The sequence below is a fragment of the Podarcis raffonei genome, chromosome 13, assembly GCF_027172205.1.
Source record: "Podarcis raffonei isolate rPodRaf1 chromosome 13, rPodRaf1.pri, whole genome shotgun sequence".
Taxonomy (NCBI): Eukaryota; Metazoa; Chordata; class Lepidosauria; order Squamata; family Lacertidae; genus Podarcis; species Podarcis raffonei.
This window is the reverse complement of record NC_070614.1, coordinates 25,988,349-26,008,623: the sequence shown is the minus strand read 5'-3', so window position 1 is coordinate 26,008,623 and position 20,275 is coordinate 25,988,349. Positions and strand designations below refer to the sequence as shown.

The following is a 20,275-nucleotide window of genomic DNA, read 5'->3' as shown; positions in this document are numbered from 1 at the left end:
ATGAAAATTATAAAAATAAATAATTCTTCTCTGGAGGAAAATAAAGGCGGGGGAGGTATTTCATCAGGTGTTTTAACTAACAGGAATTCTGTTTGTCAGGATTCCCGTAACTTCCTCTCATATAGACGCATGAGCCATCTTCAAAATAATTACAGGATTATAGGAATATATATTAGCTGAAAGAATATACTCCTAGTATTGACAGACAGGAGACAATCATGTGGTCCACCTGGGTCCATACTGCCATTTATTTCTGAAACCCATCCATGAATAATCTTGGGTAAGTGTGATGCAGATTTAGGTTTTGATGGATGGGATACTGCAAGACCGCCTCATAACCAATCTCACTTCGATATCAGGCAAGCCTTTCTGTTTAGTCTGTAAACAACCTTCATCTGTGGCTGCCAAGTGGAGATCAAACCGCAAAGAAACTGATTTTTTCCTTAAGCGAGGGTTGTCTTTAAAGAAAGAGCCTTCCCATTCTTTAATCACTTCATCTACTTTCTCCGTCCTGAAACAATAAATTAAACATTATACTGATGAATGAGTGTGGAACAGACCTTCAAGCTAGGATTTCACAAAGTGATGGGAAATGGCATGACCCGACCACACACAGAGTTTTTGTTTAGTCAGCTGAAATACGGGGGCTGGTTTTAAAAATCTGTATTCCTCAGGAAACGGGATGGCAAGTTGCAACCTTTCTGCAGTTTTTTACTTGTAAAATAAAAGGCGCCCAATTTGCTACACATGAACTTATGCCAAACTGAAGTGCTGCCCTAGAAAAATGATCAACCAGGATTTCATACTATGGAAAGAAAGATACCCATGGAAATCTGCTTTCACAACCACCTTCAGGACAGAAGGCGGAGAGAAATTTTGTTGAACTAAGCAACACCAATTTAAGGATCTGCATTGATCTATCACTGAGTTTTTAGGCTCCCTTTAGTACCAATGGTTGCTTTTGTTTCGTACTAATTAATGTTCGCTAAATGCCTCTGTGGATGCCTTTTAACATTTGGGCTCCAGTCCTATATACAGGACACATCAACACTAAAAATTTAAAGCACATTTAAAACATATGGTTCCCCCCAAAGAATACTGGGAACTGTAGCCCTGTAAGGAGGTAAACTACAGTTCCCGGGATTTTGGCGGGGTGTGCGTGTGATGGGCTTTAAATGTGTTTTGAATTTATAGTATGGTATGGTATGGATGTGTTTGACCAAACTGCGGGAGGCAGTGGAAGACAGGAGTGCCTGGCGTACTGTGGTCCATGGGGTCACGAAGAGTCGGACACAACTAAATGACTAAACAACAAATGGTATGGATGTAGGCTGCTATTGAACACAGTGAGACATCTGAATAAATAGTCCATCACTCATTGGCCTAGTTTGCATTTCTTGGTAAACATCAGGTTAGTTATTGGTTTACTGTGAATCTGCGATTTTCACTTGCCTTCTTCCTTTCCAATAGCTATGGGAGAAACAAACCACTATAAATGGGTTTGGTTGTCATGCAGACTGCGTACTGTGGTTTGCTTCCCTCAAACAAACCACAACCAATAATCCAAAAATAAGCCACAGTGGACCTTAAGTCATCCACACTGGGTACCCCTATGTTGTCTGAGAACAAGATGATACAGGGTGCTTGATCAGAAGCATCCCTACTATGAAGCCAGGTGAGGTTGCTACTTTAACTGGCAAATGTTGCTCATTGCCAATGCCTTGCGCATTTAAACTTCTGCAGGATATTTTTTCTGGCGGATTTTGTCTCTTGTGGATGGAGGGGGTAGTATTAGTTGCCCCCCCCCAAAGTCCTAAGCTCAACCCGCCTGAGAGAACATTTCTTTATTGCTTATAAGCGCTCTGCGCTTTCACTTACTGTATCGTGCCACAAGCCTCTGCGCTCTCTTTTGCGACATTTCCATTTAAGACTGCTTGCTTTGTCAGTATTTCCACTTTTTCGATCTCGTGCGCCTTTAGCTCACTTGCTGTATAAATGAAAACAGAAAAGAAAATGCAATTTTCACTGTTATGCAGGAACAGGCATCAGTAACCATATATGACTTTTTTCCTGGTCCAATTAGAAAATGAGAAACTGTAATTAGTTGATCATCAGGGGATGTGCGGTGTTCGGAGAAGAGGAGGTTATGTGTTTGTAAGGAATTTCTTGTGTAGTCCAAGGAGCCAAATGAGTGATTAGAAGAGTCATATTGAATGGGACAGCCTGAACATAGATGTAACCAACCAACCAACCAACCAACCAACCAACCAACCAACCACTGTGTGAATTGCTATACAGTTGTACCTTGGAAGTCGAATGGAATCCGTTCCGGAGGTCTGTTCGACTTCCAAAATGTTCGGAAACCAAAGCGTGGCTTCTGATTGGCTGCAGGAAGCTCCTGCAGCCAATCGGAAGCTGCAGAAGCCCTGTCAGAGGTTTGGCTTCCAAAAATAGTTTGCAAACCGGAACAGTCACTTCTGGGTTTGCGGCGTTCGGGAGCCAAAATGTTCAAGAACTAAGCTGTTCGAAAACCAAGGTACGACTGTATAGCTTGTTAGTTATGCCCTGCATAGCTCACACATCGTATCCTGAAAATGCAAGACAGTTCAAAACACCACCAGGCAATCTAAATAACAGTACAAAACTATTTAAAAACAGAGGCCAGTTAAAGATAAATAGAATGGCAGTAGAGATTTCAGCAGCTTAAAAAGCTACATATTTTTAAATGGCCCATGAAATAGAGCCCCAAATTAGGGTTGGAGGGTTGGGGAGTGGCCTGAAATAAACAGGTTTTAAAAACCTGCTTAAAGGTTTAGGATATATGTACTCCTGTGTAGCAGAGGTCCATAATATAAGGGGGCCATCACAGAAAAGGCCCTGTCTCATGCGCCTATCAACTTTATAGATGAAGCAGTCATCGTGCCCAGGCAAGCTTGTATGTTATATGTAGGTGGCCCTTCACATAACATGGTACCAAACTGTTTAGAACTTTTAAGGTAAACACCAGCACTTTGATATGAGCCTGGGAATCCACTGATAATCAAAGCAAATGGTTCAGAATAGGTGCCAAACATTGTGATCACCAAGCCCAACCTATTCTGCCCATTTGAAGTTTCCAGAATTACAGAGTTGTCTCTTATTTCCCAGTGGGTTATTTTCTTAAACTCCTACAAGTACTGATTCACATTCAACTTTGCCTAACTGGTGAGCTGTCTTTTTATGTTAATTCCAGGTCTTAAGAAAACTCACACGAAGGTAAGATAAACGCTATTTGGCTAGTGGTGCGCTTTTTGTCACCTTTTCTGTCTTGGCACGCAGAACGATGAAACCTTGAAAGAAAAAGAGGAAGAAACTTTAAGAATGTAGAATGGGCTTGCTTATGGTTATATCCTTCTAAATTGGGGGCTGCCAGACTTCAGGCTTCTTCGCTAAAGAGGCTTTGCGTTTGTTTCTTGTTTTTCTCCTCTAAAAACTAGGTGCGTCTTATGGTCGTGTGCGTCTTATAGAGCGAAAAATACGGTAAATCTAGGCAGGCAGGCAGGCAAGCAAGCAAACAAGATAACTTTTACTAGTCATAGAACCCTGGCTATGCTATAGGTCATGTGTTGGCAAACTAAGGCCCGCAGGCCGGATCAGACCCTATTGCCTTCTGGATCTGGCCCGCGAATGGTCCGGGAATTGCCGCGTGGATTGCCAGCATGTGCGTTCTTTCCCGCTCCCTCCCTCACACTGCAGCGGCGCTGGTGCCTCCTCCCTCCTGGCTTCTCCCTGCCCTGCCTAGAGGAGGAAGGGGGCTGGGCTTTGTTGGTGCCAGCAGCAGCAGCGCTCGAGCAACCGCCATTTTAAGCAGCCCCGCTCTGGAGCCCTTTCGTGCACTGCTCATCGTCCTGCCGCTGCCACCAACCCCTGCCGTTCGCAAGACTCAGGTAAGCAGCCACCGGGGCTTGTGGTGCTCTTGCATCATCCACCCCCCCCAATATAGTCCGCCCCCCCCAAGGTCTGAGGGACAGTGGACCGGCCCCCTGCTGAAAAAGTTTGCTGACCCCTGCTATAGGTATTTGAGGACTGTATGTGGGTACCTTTTCTCCTCCCTCTCTAGCAGACTGCGGTACGTAGCTATTTCTTGCTCAAGCCTCATCTTAGTGTTTAGTAATATTTCGTGTTGCTGCAGCTGCTTTTCAATCCCTTGCCGCACTTTATGTAGCTCTCTCTCCAGGCCTTCAATCTCTGCTTCCAGATGCTTCAGTTGTGTCTGGTACCGCTGTTCTGAGGTGCGCAGAGAATTTTCCAGACCCTTTTCCTGTTAAATTAGATTACCGGTTTCAATTCCTGAATGTACTTCTAAAAAGCCCAGGACCATTAAAAAAGAACAAGGGAGGGGGTAAATAACTTTTAAAAAAACACACATACACAATCAACTTTACATTTTAAATTAAATCCACACTAATAAAATCAGTATTTGTCACAAACCTTTATATTCTGAGCAATATAAAACATACAGCGGAACCTCAGTTTTCGATCGTCTCAGAAGGCGAAGGTTTCAGTTTTCGAAAACTGAAAACCTGGACGTAACTGTTCTGATTTTTTAACTACTTCATGCTCCGGCACTGGGGGGGGGGCGGAGAGCAGGTGGGGGCGTGGCTGGCGCACGTCCTGGAGGCGTGGCATGCCACCTGAGGGGGCGTGGCACCCCGTGTGGGCGGCGGGGGGTAAGCCGTGATGGCATCCCACCGGGATCACGCTGCCACGGGCGGTGAGCTCCCCCCGCACTCCTCTTCCTCCCCCAGTGATTGAGTTTTCATTTTTCGAACGTTTTGGAAGTCGAACGGTCTTCCAGAACGGATGACGTTTGAAAACTGAGATTCCACTGTAGTTGCATTCAATCAGGGTTGATTGCAGATATTTGGCTACAGGGATCAGATCTATTAATGCAGGAATTGCCAACCTTCAGCGACCAGTGGAAACATTTTGAATTTTGAGAAAGTGCTGTGGGCGCCAGTCACAAAATGGCTGCCCTAAGGGCATGGCACAAGGTCATGCTTGCTGTGGGAAGTCACCCATGTCCTAATGCAGGCATAGGCAACCTCGGCCCTCCAGATGTTTCGAGACTACAGTTCCCACCATCCCTGACCACTGGTCCTGTTGGCTAGGGATGACGGGAGTTGTAGTCCCAAAATATCTGGAGGGCCGAGTTTGCTTATGCCTGTCCTAATGGATCTGACTATGGAGATCCCACAATGTTGTTTCCCTTCCCCACAATGCTGCTGTTGCTGTCTGATAACAATAGGCAATTATGGGTTCCATTTCCCATTTCTCCATGTGACCGTTCCCTTGCCAATCTCCTCCCAGGCTATCCTTTTCACTATCTAGGTTACAAGAAAATAGAACTTATCACAGGTAGTAGGCATCTTAGATTAAGGAGACGGCAGCAAATCAGGAATAAAAGCTGGAAGAAAGATGCAGCAGCAGCTTGAACTATTGGGGTAGCCTGGTGGGAGCACCCTATATGAGTTCCTGATACAGTAAGCTATGATCTAGCCATGAAGTAAACTGGTCCTGTCTTCTAGCTTATTCCTTGACCCTTTTTGCTGCCTTTGTTCTTCCTGACTCCTGTCTTATTCCAGGCTCACCTCAGGCCCAGGCTACAGTGCTGGGAATGGTGGAGATAAAGCCATACCCTCCAACACTTCTCCGATGAAAATAGGGACGTCCCACTCCATAATGATAATTTTACTATTTATACCCCACACGTCTTACTGGGTTGCCCCAGCCACTCTGGGAAGCTTACAACATAAATAAAAAGATAATAAAACATTAAAAAACACTTCCCTATACAGGATTAAGGGACGCGGGTGGCGCTGTGGGTTAAAGCACAGAGCCTAGGACTTGCCGATCAGAAGGTCGGCAGTTCGAATCCCCGTGACGGGGTGAGCTCCCATTGCTCGGTCCCTGCTCCTGCCCACCTAGCAGTTCGAAAGCATGTCAAAGTGCAAGTAGATAAATAGGTACTGCTCCGGTAGGAAGGTAAACGGTGTTTCTGTGCGCTGCTCTGGTTCGCCAGAAACAGCTTAGTCATGCTGGCCACATGACCCAGAAGATTTACACCGGCTCCCTCGGCCAATAAAGTGAGATGAGCACCGCACCCCCAGAGTCGGCCACGACTGGACCTAATGGTCAGGGGTCCCCTTTACCTTTATACAGGATTGCCTTCAGACAGCTCAGGGGTCGGATAACTCCATACCCTCCAACATTTCTCCAATGAAAATAGGGACATCCTAAGGAAAAGTGGGATATTCTGGGATCAAATCAGAAACCGGGACGGCTTCTCTAAATCAGGGATGTCCCTGGAAAATAGGGTCTGTAAAGTTACCTTGGATACTGTGAGCCCAAGGGAAAACAGCAAGCAATTTCACCTCCTCTCTCTGCACAGACAGCCCAGCTGCTCAATCAGACTTACCACAGCATGGAGAGAATCAATTTCCATCTGCATATGGTGCCACTGGCGTCTTGCTTCATTTAGTTCTGCCCTGGCTGCTTTTAGCGCTTCCTCGTCTTTGCTCATTCTTTCACTAGTGGCTTCTTCTAGCTGCAAAGAGGAAGTATTGGCGACATCAGTTCAAGATGCCCCACACTGAAAATTTCAAATTTGGCTGTGTGAATGAATCTTAGGTTCCTGAAACAAAGCACACCCGGTGTACAATTCACGTCTTCTTCGTTTTATTATACTATCATTGAAACAAGATGGTTCTGAAGGGAGTTGAATGGTTTCATAGTGGGAGCAAAAGCAATAATAAAAATAAAATAATAATAATAATAATAATAATAATAATAATAATAATAATAATAATAATAATGATGGATGTGGTGGTCATAGGTCTGCCTGAAAAGAAATGGCATATGTTCTAACCCACCCCACCTCACTTTGAGCACAGGACATGGTTTCAGAAGGGACCTGCTGCCTACAAACTGAGAACAAAATGCTAGAGCAGAGTTTCCCAAACTTGGGTCTCTGGCTGTTTTTGGACTACAACTCCGATAATCCCTCACTAGCGAGACTGGTGGTTAGGGATGATGGGAACTGTAGTCCAAAAGAAGAAGAAGAAGAAGAAGAAGAAGAAGACGAAGACGAAGACGAAGAAGAAGAAGAAGAAGAAGAAGAAGAAGAAGAGGAGGAGGAGGAGTTTGGACTTGATATCCCGCCTTTCACTCCCCTTCAGGAGTCTCAAAGCGGCTAACATTCTCCTTTCCCTTCCTCTCCCACAACAAACACTCTGTGAGGTGAGTGGGGCTGAGAGACTTCAAAGAAGTGTGACTGGCCCAAGGTCACCCAGCAGCTGCATGTGGAGGAGCGGAGACACGAACCTGGTTCCCCAGATCACGAGACTACCGCTCTTAACCACTACACCACACTGGCTCTCACAAAAAGCAGCTGCAGACCCAAGTTTGGGAAACACTGTATTAGATATAACAAGATGGGCTGTAGAGCTCTGTGAGTGTGTGCCGTCTACCTTACATACCAAAATATTAAGATGAATTTATGGATGACTGCAAAGCAACCCCCACTACTATTCTTTATTGCAGGGATGGGAAACCTGTGTTTCTTCAGGTATTGTTAGGCTACAGCCACCATCATCCTTGATAGATCCAGAGTTTTGGGGTGATCAAAATGCCGATTGCTTTGGGCCATGTGTTTCTCCTAACTTCAGGCTTAACATCGGGGTGGGAGAGATTGTTCTGCCTGCATACAATGCAGCAAGTACTAGGTTGCCAACACATCAGAAAGACTGATGTTGCTCTTGTATTTAATGGTGGCTCCTGTGGATAGGATTTGAAGAACTCAGCAGCTGCTACAAGGCCAGGTTTCATTCACCACAGGATCTTTAGTACCAGTGCTTAAACCAAGATGCCTTCATGCAGCTCAACCTGATATGTGCCAAGACAGATACACTGAAGCTCAAAGAAGACCCAAGAAGAACTAACTGCACAATTCCCTTTGAGGGACTTGGCATGTTTCAAAGGACACATTGGCACAACTCCAGAGGTTACTCCATAATATTGTTTGCTTATTTTTAAAATGTCATCCATATACAGTACAGTGGTACCTCGGGTTAAGAAATTAATTCATTCTGGAGGTCTGTTCTTAACCTGAAACTGTTCTTAACCTGAGGCACCACTAATGGGGACTCACACTGCCACCACCGCGCAATTTCTGTTCTCATCCTGAAGCAAAGTTCTTAACCCGAGGTACTATTTCTGGGTTAGCGGAGTGTGTAACCTGAAGCGTCTGTAACCCAAGGTACCACTGTACATTGCACTTTACAAAAAAGAAGTCCTTGCCCCAAAGCTCTTACAGTCTAAAATAGACACAGAGGATGGGGGGAATGGATGGAGGCATGGGCAGGCAGGGAATGAATATGCAGTTATTTCAATTACTATCGTATATACCATACTTTTCCACAGAGTTGTTGAGCTTTTTTTTGCGGAGGATTTTTAGGGGGGGGGGTGTTCCGAAAATCGCTCACCTGCGTGTGTCGCAAAATCCACCCCCCGTCTATCCCATCACCAGCAGACGCTGCCAATCACCAGCCCAACTGCTGGAGCGTCAGCCAATCAACACCACCCATTGACGCAGCAACCAATCAAATGTCCAGCCTATGCAATACCCATGTATAAGATGACCCCCCCCCCACTTTTAAGCATGATTTCTAAAGAAAAAAACATAGTCTTATATACGAAAAAGTATGGTACTTCGGCTTTGTTACAATGGGAACTAGAGAGAAGTTCCCAAGAGCTGCCATTTTCCGTCTCTGCCATCCCTGCACAAAAGGACTACTGTGCCCATGCCTGCAGACAGACTCTCTTTTGCATGACAAGGCTGGTTCCTGCAACATTCACCTTGTTCACCAGTAAGGCCAAGTCCTTGTTCGGGGGGGGGGGGGGAAGGGACCAGGACGGGGCGATCTTGAATCAGCGGCTGGTGTGCCGAGCGGGGCAAGGGGAAAGGCGAGTTCATACGAGCAAACTCCCGTGATGCACACCGAGCCCCAACTCACTTCACCCAGCTCCAGCAGCTTCCACTGACCCACGTGGCTCTCCCCCTCCTGCAGCAAAGATGGCAGTGGTGGCAGTGGAGTGGCAACAGAGCGACCGGGCCTCCCAGTTAGCAAGAGCTCGTCTTTTCTAAGCAAGTTTGCCATCAAATCTAATACACCGTCAAATCTAATGCACACCCTAATGTTCACGGCAGAATTTGACCAAAAAAAGTGTGGATTACATTCGAGGAAATACGGTAATTTCAACACCTCACATTTCTTCATCTACCTATTGGAGTTAAGCCAGCGCAGGGAAGTCTTCCAACAACAGAACTGGGAGACATTTGGTGACATCACAGCGGTCCAGATAGTATTTACTTTTTTTCTTTTTAAAAAAATCATTTCTATACTGCCTTTCTGTCCTTAATAGTACTGGGCATGCACCTACACAGGAGGAATGTGATGCAGTGGGTGTGTTGTTGCAGAGACGGTCAGTCCTGACAAAATACAGCCCACTGGTCAAGAAATCAAATATATGGGGCCAGGCATGTGCAGAGCTTGTCTGAGGACATGGGAGGCATGGGACATTCTTGGCATGATGGCGTAAGTTCAGCAGGCCCCTGGGGCACCCCCCCAGCCGACTTAGTCCTCTGAGGCTCAGGACAGGTGTACCCGGTTGCCCCACCCTGCATGAGACGCGCTCTTGGCACTATGGGACAATTCTGGAGGCAGCAATTCTGAGGCAATAGTAGACATAGATATGATAGCACTACAGAGGCTTTGGGGGATAATAGGTACTTTGCACAATTAACCCCAGATAAGGATGCTTGAAGCGGGATGCGGGTGGCGCTGTGGGTAAAACCTCAGTGCCTAGGACTTGCCGATCGTATGGTCAGCGGTTCGAATCGCCGCGGCGGGGTGAGCTCCCGTCTTTCGGTCCCAGCTCCCGCCCACCTAGCAGTTCGAAAGCACCCCTAAAGTGCAAGTAGATAAATAGGTACCGCTTTATAGCGGGAAGGTAAATGGCGTTTCTGTGTGCTGCACTGGTGCTGGCTCGCCAGAGCAGCTTCGTCACGCTGGCCACGTGACCTGGGAGTGTCTCCGGACAGCGCTGGCCCCCGACCTCTTAAGTCAGATGGGCGCACAACCCTAGAGTCGGACACGACTGGCCCGTACGGGCAGGGGTACCTTTACCTTTTAAGGATGCTTGATGGCTCCACTTCAACAGTGACTAGGCATCATCTGACATTCAGAAAGCTCATGTTGTTACTTTTTTTCCAAGGTGCTTCTGGAAAAACTTGTCGTTCTGTCTTCATTTTTGTAATTACATCTATTGGCAGGGAATTGAAACAGCCCCCTGGCCAAAAGCCACATACTCCCCCCCCACATTTGTACTAGAACATGTGAACAATATATAATATTTGTGTCTTTAATGAGAATACATAATATATATGTAGGACAAAAAAGGTTAGCCTTAAAAACAAGAAAGGAAATGATGGTCTGAAAGCCACAAAATGGATCACAGATTAAAAGATTTTTTAAAAAATAAAATAAAAACCTCTTAATAATAATTTCATGTATTTATTAACCCAGATAAAGCCTGGGCTATATAATTTTATTCAGCCTGATGGATCTGATACCTGTTTGAAAATGCATAAACATTGTTGAAGCATCATATTGGAATTTGACTTCTCATCTGGCTGCTAGAAAATAATCGTCGGCAACTAGTTCAGACATAAGTTGTGGATTTCTACTGACACTTACTTCTGAGGTAATATTTTTACAAATACCTAGCTTTGTTCCTCCTGGAGAAATGCGCGTACTCTGTCATTACCAGATTACAAATTGCCTTTGCATGACACATCCTCAAATAACAGGGGAGTGACTGTAGGCATGGCGGACGTCATCTAAGGCCTGGTTTGTGCTGTTCATGGTATATGCAGAAGAAATTCATGCTTTAGGATGGTTATTTATGCATTTCCAAAAGAAGCAGCAGCAGCAGCAGCAGCAGCAAGAAGTACATCCTCACCACAGAGGTCAAATATATGCATGAAATTTGCATATGCAGCTAATTAATATGTATACATATAGGTTCACATTTAGAAAAACAAAAATACTTGCAATCCAGGCAGAAACATGAAATATGATATGGGGATGAATGTGACCTGTATGTTTGTTCAGTTTGATGCTGTTGGCAGGCAACTCCAAGGCTCCAGTTGCTGTCCCTTCTTATGGTTATTTACTAGGGGCTACACTTGCCAACCTCCCCCTGCCCGGCCTGCCATTCTCCCCTGCATTAATCCCCTTTCCATCTCCATTAAGCTCACCTTTCACCTCTCCAGTTCCATTTCTGAAGGCACTTTCCCCCTTTATTCTGTAGCCTGCTTTTCACCTCTTTTCACCTTCACCTTCACCTTCATGTCTATGCCTCCTCCTGCTCCTCTTTTTGTGCCTCTGACCCTTGCTCACAAACCACCCTCATGGGAACCCCATGCATCTTTCTCCATCCACATATTGCAATGACTAAGCACCCCTTGCCACCTTCCATCCAATTATGAAGCTACTTTTCCCTCCTGTTCTGTGGACACTTCATGCCTCAGCTTTCATGCTCACCCCCTTCCCATGCCTCCTTCTCCCTCCTTTTTTTGCAGCCCCCTTTACACCCCCATTTTCACCTTCACTCCCTTTCCCCCCTCAACTCGACCTTGAACACGGACCACCCCTTTTCCACGACTCATCCTCTCTCCTATAATAACAGCCCCTTTTGCGTGTGAACCATTGTGAAACACATGGTACTATATCTTTTAAGTTAAATAGATTATTAAGAGCAAGTTAGCTTGTTCAGTCAGGGAAGTTTAAGTTCAGCTGGTGGATGTAGATATATGGCTTGTTAATAAAATATCTGTTCTAAATAATTACACGGAATCTGGAACTTCATGCTGAAGACAACACATGGCACCAGGCGTGAAATACAGTGTGTGACACTACAATGGAATATTTGAAACCTCTCCTTCTTTCATCTCTCTCACATGAGGTAGCTGAGGAATGGAAGAGGGAGAAGTTTAAGTACAGTGTAAAGGGGGTAGCACTGTAAGAAAAAAAAGTGGCCGTTTTAAACAACAGCCCGTGTTGCAGTCAGTAAAGCAAGCGAGGAGCAACTCTGAGAGGAAAATGGCAGCTTTAAACATCAGCAGAGGTTTGAGTGAAGCTGGGGTGCTTTAAAACAGCCACTTTGCCTCCTGTCAGGGTCCTTCCCTTCTCACTGTACTCAAACTTCTTTCCTCAGCTATTTCATGTGAGAGAGATAAAGGACTCACTAGCATGCACCACTCCCCCCCCCCGAAGGTTGATCATGAGCGAATGTGGCCTCATAGCCTCCAACTGCCCTGAAAATGCCGGGACCATCATGAAAACCCATAAGCCATTGTGGCTTCTCACTTTCTCACACAGAATCCGAAATCCCCATCTTTGTTGAGGTACACTAATCAGAAATGGCCTCATGCTGGGGGAAGCAGGGATGAGAGAGTTGCCGACTGAGACCTCCTCCTCTGTCACCTCCTTTGCTGTTGCTCCTGGGAGTTGTAGAAGGTGGGGGGGGGGGGAGGAAGAGTCTTGCACCGGGTTTAAGCAAGGGAGCTAGAGCAGCCAGCCAGCAGAGTATTAGCAGCGGGTAGAGGAGGAGAAGGGGGAGCGAGGCAATGGGGACACTGACGTCCCCGTCCCCGTTGTGGGAGGCTGCAACCCCCCAGCCTGGCAGGTCCCCATCCAGTTGACCAGGCCAAATGAAAACAAGAAGGAGAAAGTGAGCCACGTCAGGTCTGAAGAGATGGTGGCAGCTAGAGGAGACCATGGGCAGGAACACGCGCTCGGTGTGTGTGTGTAGCTGGCAGGATGAAGACAGGCCTGTGGGGGGCTGGAGTTGAGGGGTGTGGGGGTAAGGAGGTTATGGGGTCAAGGGTGGGCACTGGAGCTAGCTGGGCTTTGCACGGGGAGGGGTTGTCTGTATCCTGAAAAACTTGAATAAAAATCTTAACATGCAAAACCAGCAAGGAAAGAGCCCCTCCCCAGCAGTGATAGTGATGCAGAATTATGAGGACAGATGGAGGCCTGAAGAAAGTTCATCACCCCTGCCCTATCCTACAGCTTTTCTGTTGACCCAGGGCATTGGTATATAGGTATGTAAGCCTCGTTTTTGGGACGCGGGTGGCGCTGTGGGTTAAACCACAGAGCCTAGGACTTGCCAATCAGAAGGTCGGCGGTTCGAATCCCCGTGACGGGGTGAGCTCCCATTGCTCAGTCCCTGCTCCTGCCAACCTAGCAGTTTGAAAGCACGTCAAAAGTGCAAGTAGATAAATAGGTACCGCTCCGGTGGGAAGGTAAACGGCGTTTCAGTGCACTGCTCTGGTTCACCAGAAGCGGCTTAGTCATGCTGGCCACATGACCCGGAAGCAGTACGCCGGCTCCCTCGGCCAATAAAGCGAGATGAGCGCCGCAACCCCGGAGTCGGTCATGACTGGACCTAATAGTCAGGGATCCCTTTACCTTTAAGCCTTGTTTTCAGCAACATATGTTGCTATCAGTGGTTCACATACATGTTGCACAGAGCAGATGGGTGCATTGAGATGTAGGGAACCCAGGTCCAAGTTGCTGCTCTGCCGAGAAACTCTCTGGACAGGCATGTCAGTGCCTCTGGGCCTAACCTAGCAGGCTGCTGTGAGGACAAGTTGTTGTAACCCATCCCAGCCTCTTGGGACAGGATTTGAAAGCTGCTGGAACATACAAATAGTATCATCTTACACCAGAAGCAAGCCTGCCGTGAGATAATAATAGGACCATACATTCAGAAATAACCATATTTAAAGTGTAGCAGGGTGATAACATCAGCCTGCAACTAGCTTACATGTCTTGGTTTATGATGTGTTGCGGTACTCAGACTAATTGTCCAGCTGTGATTCACAGATGTTTATTTCTGTGTGGATGTCTAATGGTGTCATTGTGACCGGATAACCTTTAAGAAATACGAGAGCTGGAACAAGGCAAGGCATTGCAAAATACTACGGCACTCGTTTTCTGGGGGGACACCGTAAATATTACCTCGAGGGTTAAAGCACAGGCTCCCACAACCTTAAAAGTGGCTAGAAATCTTAACCCACCTTAAAATGGCTCCTATACACAACTGCTAAAGGATGCCTACTTTATCCCCCCACCCCCCACAAAAAAAGAAGAATCATCTCAAAATGAGCCAAGAGCACTATTTCATTTGTGGGGAGGGGGTGGGAATCACAAAAACCTTTGCCATCCTATTTACATAAACAGATAGATGCAAGGTGACACGACTCTTATACCTTCATGTATTTCCCCGCAGTTTTTCGGGCTAGATATACTGCAGTATGAGAGGAGAAAGAACAGAATAACACACACACACCGCGATTCCCTTTCCCCAATAAAAGGCTGCATTGGAAAAGAAAATACTGTACCTCACAGAGGCTGAGAGAGGAACTGAGTACACATTGGATTGCCTCCTTATTCGGGTAGGTGCCTTTCTGTATATAATCATTACCTGGGTCCCTGCTGAGAGGATGGTCTCTATCTGACTTCTGGTGATGAGCGTTTCATAGTTTGCCCTGATCTCATTGAGGAGCTGGGACAGTTCCATGCTGCTCCCATCCTCCACCTTGGCTAACTCAACCATAGGGCGAGAAGCCTGCAGCAGCAGCAGCAGCAAAGCATTCTCAGCCTGCAGTAAGAGTGAGAACACAGAGGGAGAGGGAGAGAGAGGAGGGAGGAAAACACTGATTTTTTTTTTTAAAGCAGCAGAGTTCTATTCTCTTAGCAGCATTGAAGAATGGCCATTTGTTTTTGATTTATTTCATTTATTAGATTTATATATACCGCCTTTCATCCTAAGATCGCAGGGCGGTTCACAGAATAAAATACAGGATAAAGGTAAAGGTAAAGGGACCCCTGACCGTTAGGTCCAGTCGTGGCCAACTCTGGGGTTGCAGCGCTCATCTCGCTTTACTGGATGAGGGAGCTGGCGTACAGCTTCTGGGTCATGTGGCCAGCATGACTAAGCCGCTTCTGGCGAACCAGAGCAGCAAACTGAAACGCTGTTTACCTTCCTGCCAGAGTGGTACCTATTTATCTACTTGCACTGCTAGGAAATAGCAAAAGCAAAACAGCAAAGCAATAACACACCCACCCACCCTTTCTCACAGACACATTTAAAAGGCTGTAGAATCAGCCAAAGGCCTGGTTGAAGAGGAGAGTTTTCGAATGGCACCTAAAGATACGTGATGAAGGCACCAGGCAAACTTCCCTGGGGAGAGCATTCCACAAATGCTTTGAAATGAAATAATTACAGAATTAATTATAATTAATTATGTTTGTCAGTGAAATGACTTATGTAGGTTTTAGTGGAAGCCAAACTGCAGCCAAACAGAAACAGCTCTGATTGCGGTGAACACTGGGTGGCCCCTTAAATCCCTAGTGATGGATGGATCAAATGAGGGTCACTTCAGAGTTGCTTTTTCTCCAACACAGAAGCTATTTTATAGAGCATAATTTATTGCTTGTGGGGGGGGGGGGACTACAAGATAAAATCAAGAACAATCTTGACTGAAATTAGACAAAAGGAAAAAGAGATGGAAAGATTTCCAAATAAGATTAGTATTAATTGGCAAATTAAGACGTTGCAGAGGCAGTTATCTATGCTAAAAACGCAAGAGATAGAAAAGTTGAATTATGCTAAATGAAAAACTTTGAATTTGCCAATAAACCAGGGAAGTGGCTGGCATATGAACAACAGAAGGAGAAAGAAAGGAAAGCGATAGTGAAGCTGCAAGAGGGAAATGCTGTGATAACAGATAATGTACATATGAAAAAAAGTATTTCATCAATTTTATTCTAAGCTGTATAAAGCAATTTCTTCAAACTTTTCTCTTTTCAGTGGGCCTATTCAGACAGATGATTGGTTACATGTTTTATTGTGTTTCTTTGTTTTTGGATGTTTTTAACATGTTTTAAACAAGTTTTTATTTTATTTTTATTACAGATATGCTTGCCCCTCTGTGGGCTATGCTTGGGAGGGAGGGTGGCATATAGTTAAATTTGATAGATAGCTAAATAAATGAACTATATTAATGATTTTAAATGACGATATTACTTGTTTACGCCAGATCGCTATATTGTGAATTGCTTTATAATTGCCTTGGCTTTCCTGCAGCTAAATGATCTAACACTTTGTGCCCTCAAGGCCTCATGAGGAATGATAAATAAGTTTAATTTGGGATGTTGAAACTCGAACATCCTACACACTTTTCTTTGGAAGCCAAGAAAGCTAAATACATAATGCAACATCCTACAAACATTTCTTTGGAAGCAAAGCAACCCACATACCTAACGCAATAGGTTTAAAGAGTTCATTTTCAACATTTTATTTTGAATCAGCAAATTTCCTCACGCTTCAGTTCAGCTCTGGGATTTTATTGGCACTGGGATTTTATTTATTTATTCAAATTATTTATGAGTTGCTTTTCTTTATCGACGGGAGCATACCAAAATAATAGACCTACAATGAAATGATAAAATGTAGCAGAGTGATGAAATAATGGCTTAGATATATTTTTATTTATTTATTTTCTATACCAAACACACTCAAAAATTCAGAGCAACCAATAATTTCAATTTCAATTCAACCTTCCAAACAGTGGAAGTAAAAACATAGAATTACAAAACTTAAGAATTATTAAAAGTCTCCAAGAAAAACAATGCAGGAATTGGTGCGTCCCTTAGTTGTCTTAGAAGGGCATCATACAAATTGGGGGCCAGTACTCCCTTACCCTGGTCGCCATACATTTGAATCCACCTGGTGGGGGCATCTGAATAGCATATTTTTCTGTGTATAACATGCCCCCTATTTTTGGGGACTCCATCAATTGCCAGTCTCCCATATATACTATCCATGTATAAGACGACTCCCAATTTTAAAGTTGAAAAAAATGGGAGAAAATATAGTCTTATACACGAAATAATACGGTAATTCCTTTTCATGGAGATGTTTGGGCTGAAGACAGCCATTCGTGTATTCAAGTCCTAACCCATTAGAGCAGGGTTTCCCAAACTTGGGTCGCCCCCTGTTTTTGGACTACAATTCCCATCGTTCCTGACCACTGGTCCTGCTAGCTAAGGGATGATGGGAGCTGTAGTCAAAAAACATCTGGAGACCCAAGTTTGGGAAACCCTACATTAGAGCATGATGGAGAACCTGTGACCTTCCAGATGTCCCCATATCCCTCCTGCCCCAGCCGGCATAGACACAGGTTAAGGATGATGGGAGTTGTAGTCCAGCTACAAGTTCCCACTGGAGCTTTGAAGGTTAAGTCAATCACTCTGAATTATGCTTTGAAAGGCACTAAAATCCAGTGTAGCTATTTTAATGTCAATGTGATATCGTCAGAATGATGGTTCTAAGCCGGAATTCTGATTGCAGTGTTTTGATGCAGCCGAAGATTCTAAACTGCCTTTAAGGACAGTCTGGTACACAACACCTTACAAAATCTAGCCTGGATAGAGCATAACTTTATCCACAACAGTGGAGGGGCCGTACTAATATAACAGAGAAAAATTAAGACATGGAGAAAAATCTAAGTTAATGTTTCCCATAGAGAATTCACCAGATTAATTTAAGAAAGGAATTTAGGCTCCAACTCTTCGATGCTTTAGCACATGTATTGAGAACCTATGGCTGCCCAAATGTTATTGGACTCCAACTCCCATCAGCCCCAGGGAGTTGTAATCCAGCAAAATCTGGAGATCCACAGGTTCCTCACTCCATGTTTGACATGTTAACTGGATTAGAATATATTTTTATTTTTATTTATAGCCCGCATTTTGGCTTATTCCAAATCCTCAAGGATGCTCATATTCAAAGCACCATGGAACTGAGCAAAACAGGCTCTTTAAACCACCAGTTCTTTGGTCCCCCTAAGTGATCTGTGTGTTTTCATCCATCTCAGCCTTGCAAACTCCTTAATTGACTGCATCTATACTCCTACACTTGAGTTCTGTGTAGATGTACACAGTGCTCTTGTTTCTTCAAGCTGTGACAAGTACCCTTGTGTTTCCTCGGCCCTAGGTACGATTACATACCTCGATGTCACAACAGGATGCTAACGATGGATGCCTCCTATGTGAACTCAGCTGGTCCAGATAATGATCAGTCAATTTTTGCAGTTCAAAGTTTCGACGCTTTGAAATAGCATCACCCAGGCAAAGATTTATCAAAGCTTCTGCCAAGTGAATGCCGCTGGAAATTGTGTTTGACGTTGATGTGCGTGTTCAAACAAGATAGTGTTAAATAAAAATCCAGACACTATATTCCTTTGAATATGAGCTCAAAAGATACTAGTGCTGCAGACTGAAGCACTCATTCCTAGCTTTGTGCTGACTTTAAAACCTGAAATGCTTTAAAAAAAAATAGTTGGCGGGGGGACGGGGGACGGGAGGTCTAAGATGCATTTTCCCATAAGCATCTGGTTGGAAACTGTGAGACTAGGATTCTGCACTTAGGCAGGCATGTGGTCTATTCCAGCAGTGATTTTCTTTCACTGGGTTGGAACCAGGGATGGATAAACGGTGGTCCTTCATAGGTTGTTGGACTCCATTAGCCCCAGCCAGCAGAGGCAGATTTAGAGGAGCATGGCTGTTCACCCGCACTGGGAGTTGAACCGAAGCTAAATGTTGGAAGATTCGGGGCACATAAAAAAAGTACTTCTTCATGCAGTGTACAGTTCAACTAGGGAAGTTGCTCCCACAAGAGGCAATGATGGCCATCAACCTAGATGGTTTTAAAAGAGGTTGAACAAATTCATGGAAGAGAGGGCTGTCAACGGCTCCTAGCTATGATGGCTATGCTTCTGCCTCCACAGCTGGAGGCAGTGATGCTTCTGAATCCCAGTTGCTGGAAGCTACAGGAGGGGAGAACGTCCTTGTGAAAGGTCTTGCTTGCAGGTTGCCCACAGTTGCCACTGTGAGAATATTGGACTAGATGGGCCATTGGCCTGATCCAGCAGGCTCTTATGTTCTTATGCTCAGGTCCTGCTCATGGAAAACCTTCACTGTCTTTTAGGAAGAGACTACAGCAGTCTGCTCTCTTTAAGCTTGGTAAAAGGTAAAGGTAAAGGGACCCCTGACCATTAGGTCCAGTCATGACCGACTCTGGGGTTGCGACGCTCATCTCACTTTATTGGCCGAGGGAACCGGCGTACAGCTTCCGGGTCATGTGGCCAGCATGGCTAAGCCGCTTCTGGCAAACCAGAGCAGTGCACGGAAACACTGTTTACCTTCCTGCTGGAGCGGTACCTATTTATCTACTTGTACTTTGACATGCTTTCAAACTGCTAGGTGGGCAGAAGCAGGGACCTAACAACGGGAACTCACCCCCTTGCGGGGATTCGAACCGCCGACCTTCTGATTGGCAAGCCCTAGTCTCTGTGGTTTAACCCACAGCTTGTTACATACTATTTAATATTATATGACTGATATATTTGAATTATTCTCTCTCTCTCTCTTTCTCTTGGGTGTGTGTGAGAAACAACCTTAGTAAACAGACATTGGCTCCATTCCATGACTTGCTAAGCAATCTTGCTAAAGATATTTACTAAGAAACAAGTCCCACTGTGTTCACTTGGGCTTTCTCCCTTGCAAATGTGTTTAGCCAACTTGGTGGCCCCCATATATAGCGGCCTCAAGCTCCTATCAGCGGCAATCAGTGTGGCTCATAGTCGGGGTGATGGGAGTTGTCATTCAACAACACCTAGAGGGCCACAGGTCTCCCAGCGTCACATAATGGTTAGAGGAGGGTTTCCCAAAGCAGAGTCTCCAACTGTTTTTGAACTACAAATCCCATCATCCTGGACCACTGATCTTGCTAGCTAGGGATGATGGGAGTTGTAGTCCAAAAGCAGCTGGATACCCAAGTTTGAGAAACATTGGGTTAGAGTGTTGAACTATGACATGGGTGCCAGGGACACAAAACCCATGGGGTGAACTTGGACCAATCACTGCCTCTGGGCCTAATCTACCTCACAAGGATGTTTTGAGGATAATGTGAGGAGAGTAAGAAATCCATGTGTGCCCCCTTGAGCTCCTTGGATGAAAGGTAAGATGTAAACACAACAAATAATATAGAAATAGAAAGGACAAGGAGAAGATCACCAGGGTTGAAAATATTCTAGTCAAAG

General features: G+C 45.1%; 1 protein-coding gene and 1 long non-coding RNA gene across 5 annotated transcripts; one reads left to right on the top strand and one right to left on the bottom strand.

The window, feature by feature from the left end:
• Positions 1–219: 219 nt before the first annotated feature.
• Positions 220–14,758, bottom strand: KRT222 (keratin 222). Of its 3 annotated transcripts, none has more exons than XM_053361144.1 (6): positions 14,593–14,758; positions 6,458–6,586; positions 4,080–4,300; positions 3,250–3,329; positions 1,879–1,987; positions 220–511 (listed from the first exon to the last, which is right to left on the bottom strand). In XM_053361144.1, the coding sequence occupies exons 1-6, from the start codon at positions 14,722–14,724 to the stop codon at positions 298–300; spliced, it is 885 nt and encodes a 294-aa protein (XP_053217119.1). In that variant the 5' UTR covers positions 14,725–14,758; the 3' UTR covers positions 220–297. The 3 variants fall into 3 exon arrangements, with proteins under 3 accessions (XP_053217119.1, XP_053217120.1, XP_053217121.1); XM_053361145.1 differs by having other exon boundaries at positions 3,298–3,329; XM_053361146.1 differs by having other exon boundaries at positions 14,510–14,702.
• Positions 11,024–18,408, top strand: LOC128399566 (uncharacterized). Of its 2 annotated transcripts, none has more exons than XR_008327237.1 (3): positions 11,024–11,068; positions 14,398–14,563; positions 18,169–18,408. It is a non-coding gene; the product is annotated as an uncharacterized LOC128399566 (long non-coding RNA). The 2 variants fall into 2 exon arrangements; XR_008327236.1 differs by lacking the exon at positions 11,024–11,068 and adding an exon at positions 12,733–12,901.
• Positions 18,409–20,275: the final 1,867 nt, after the last annotated feature.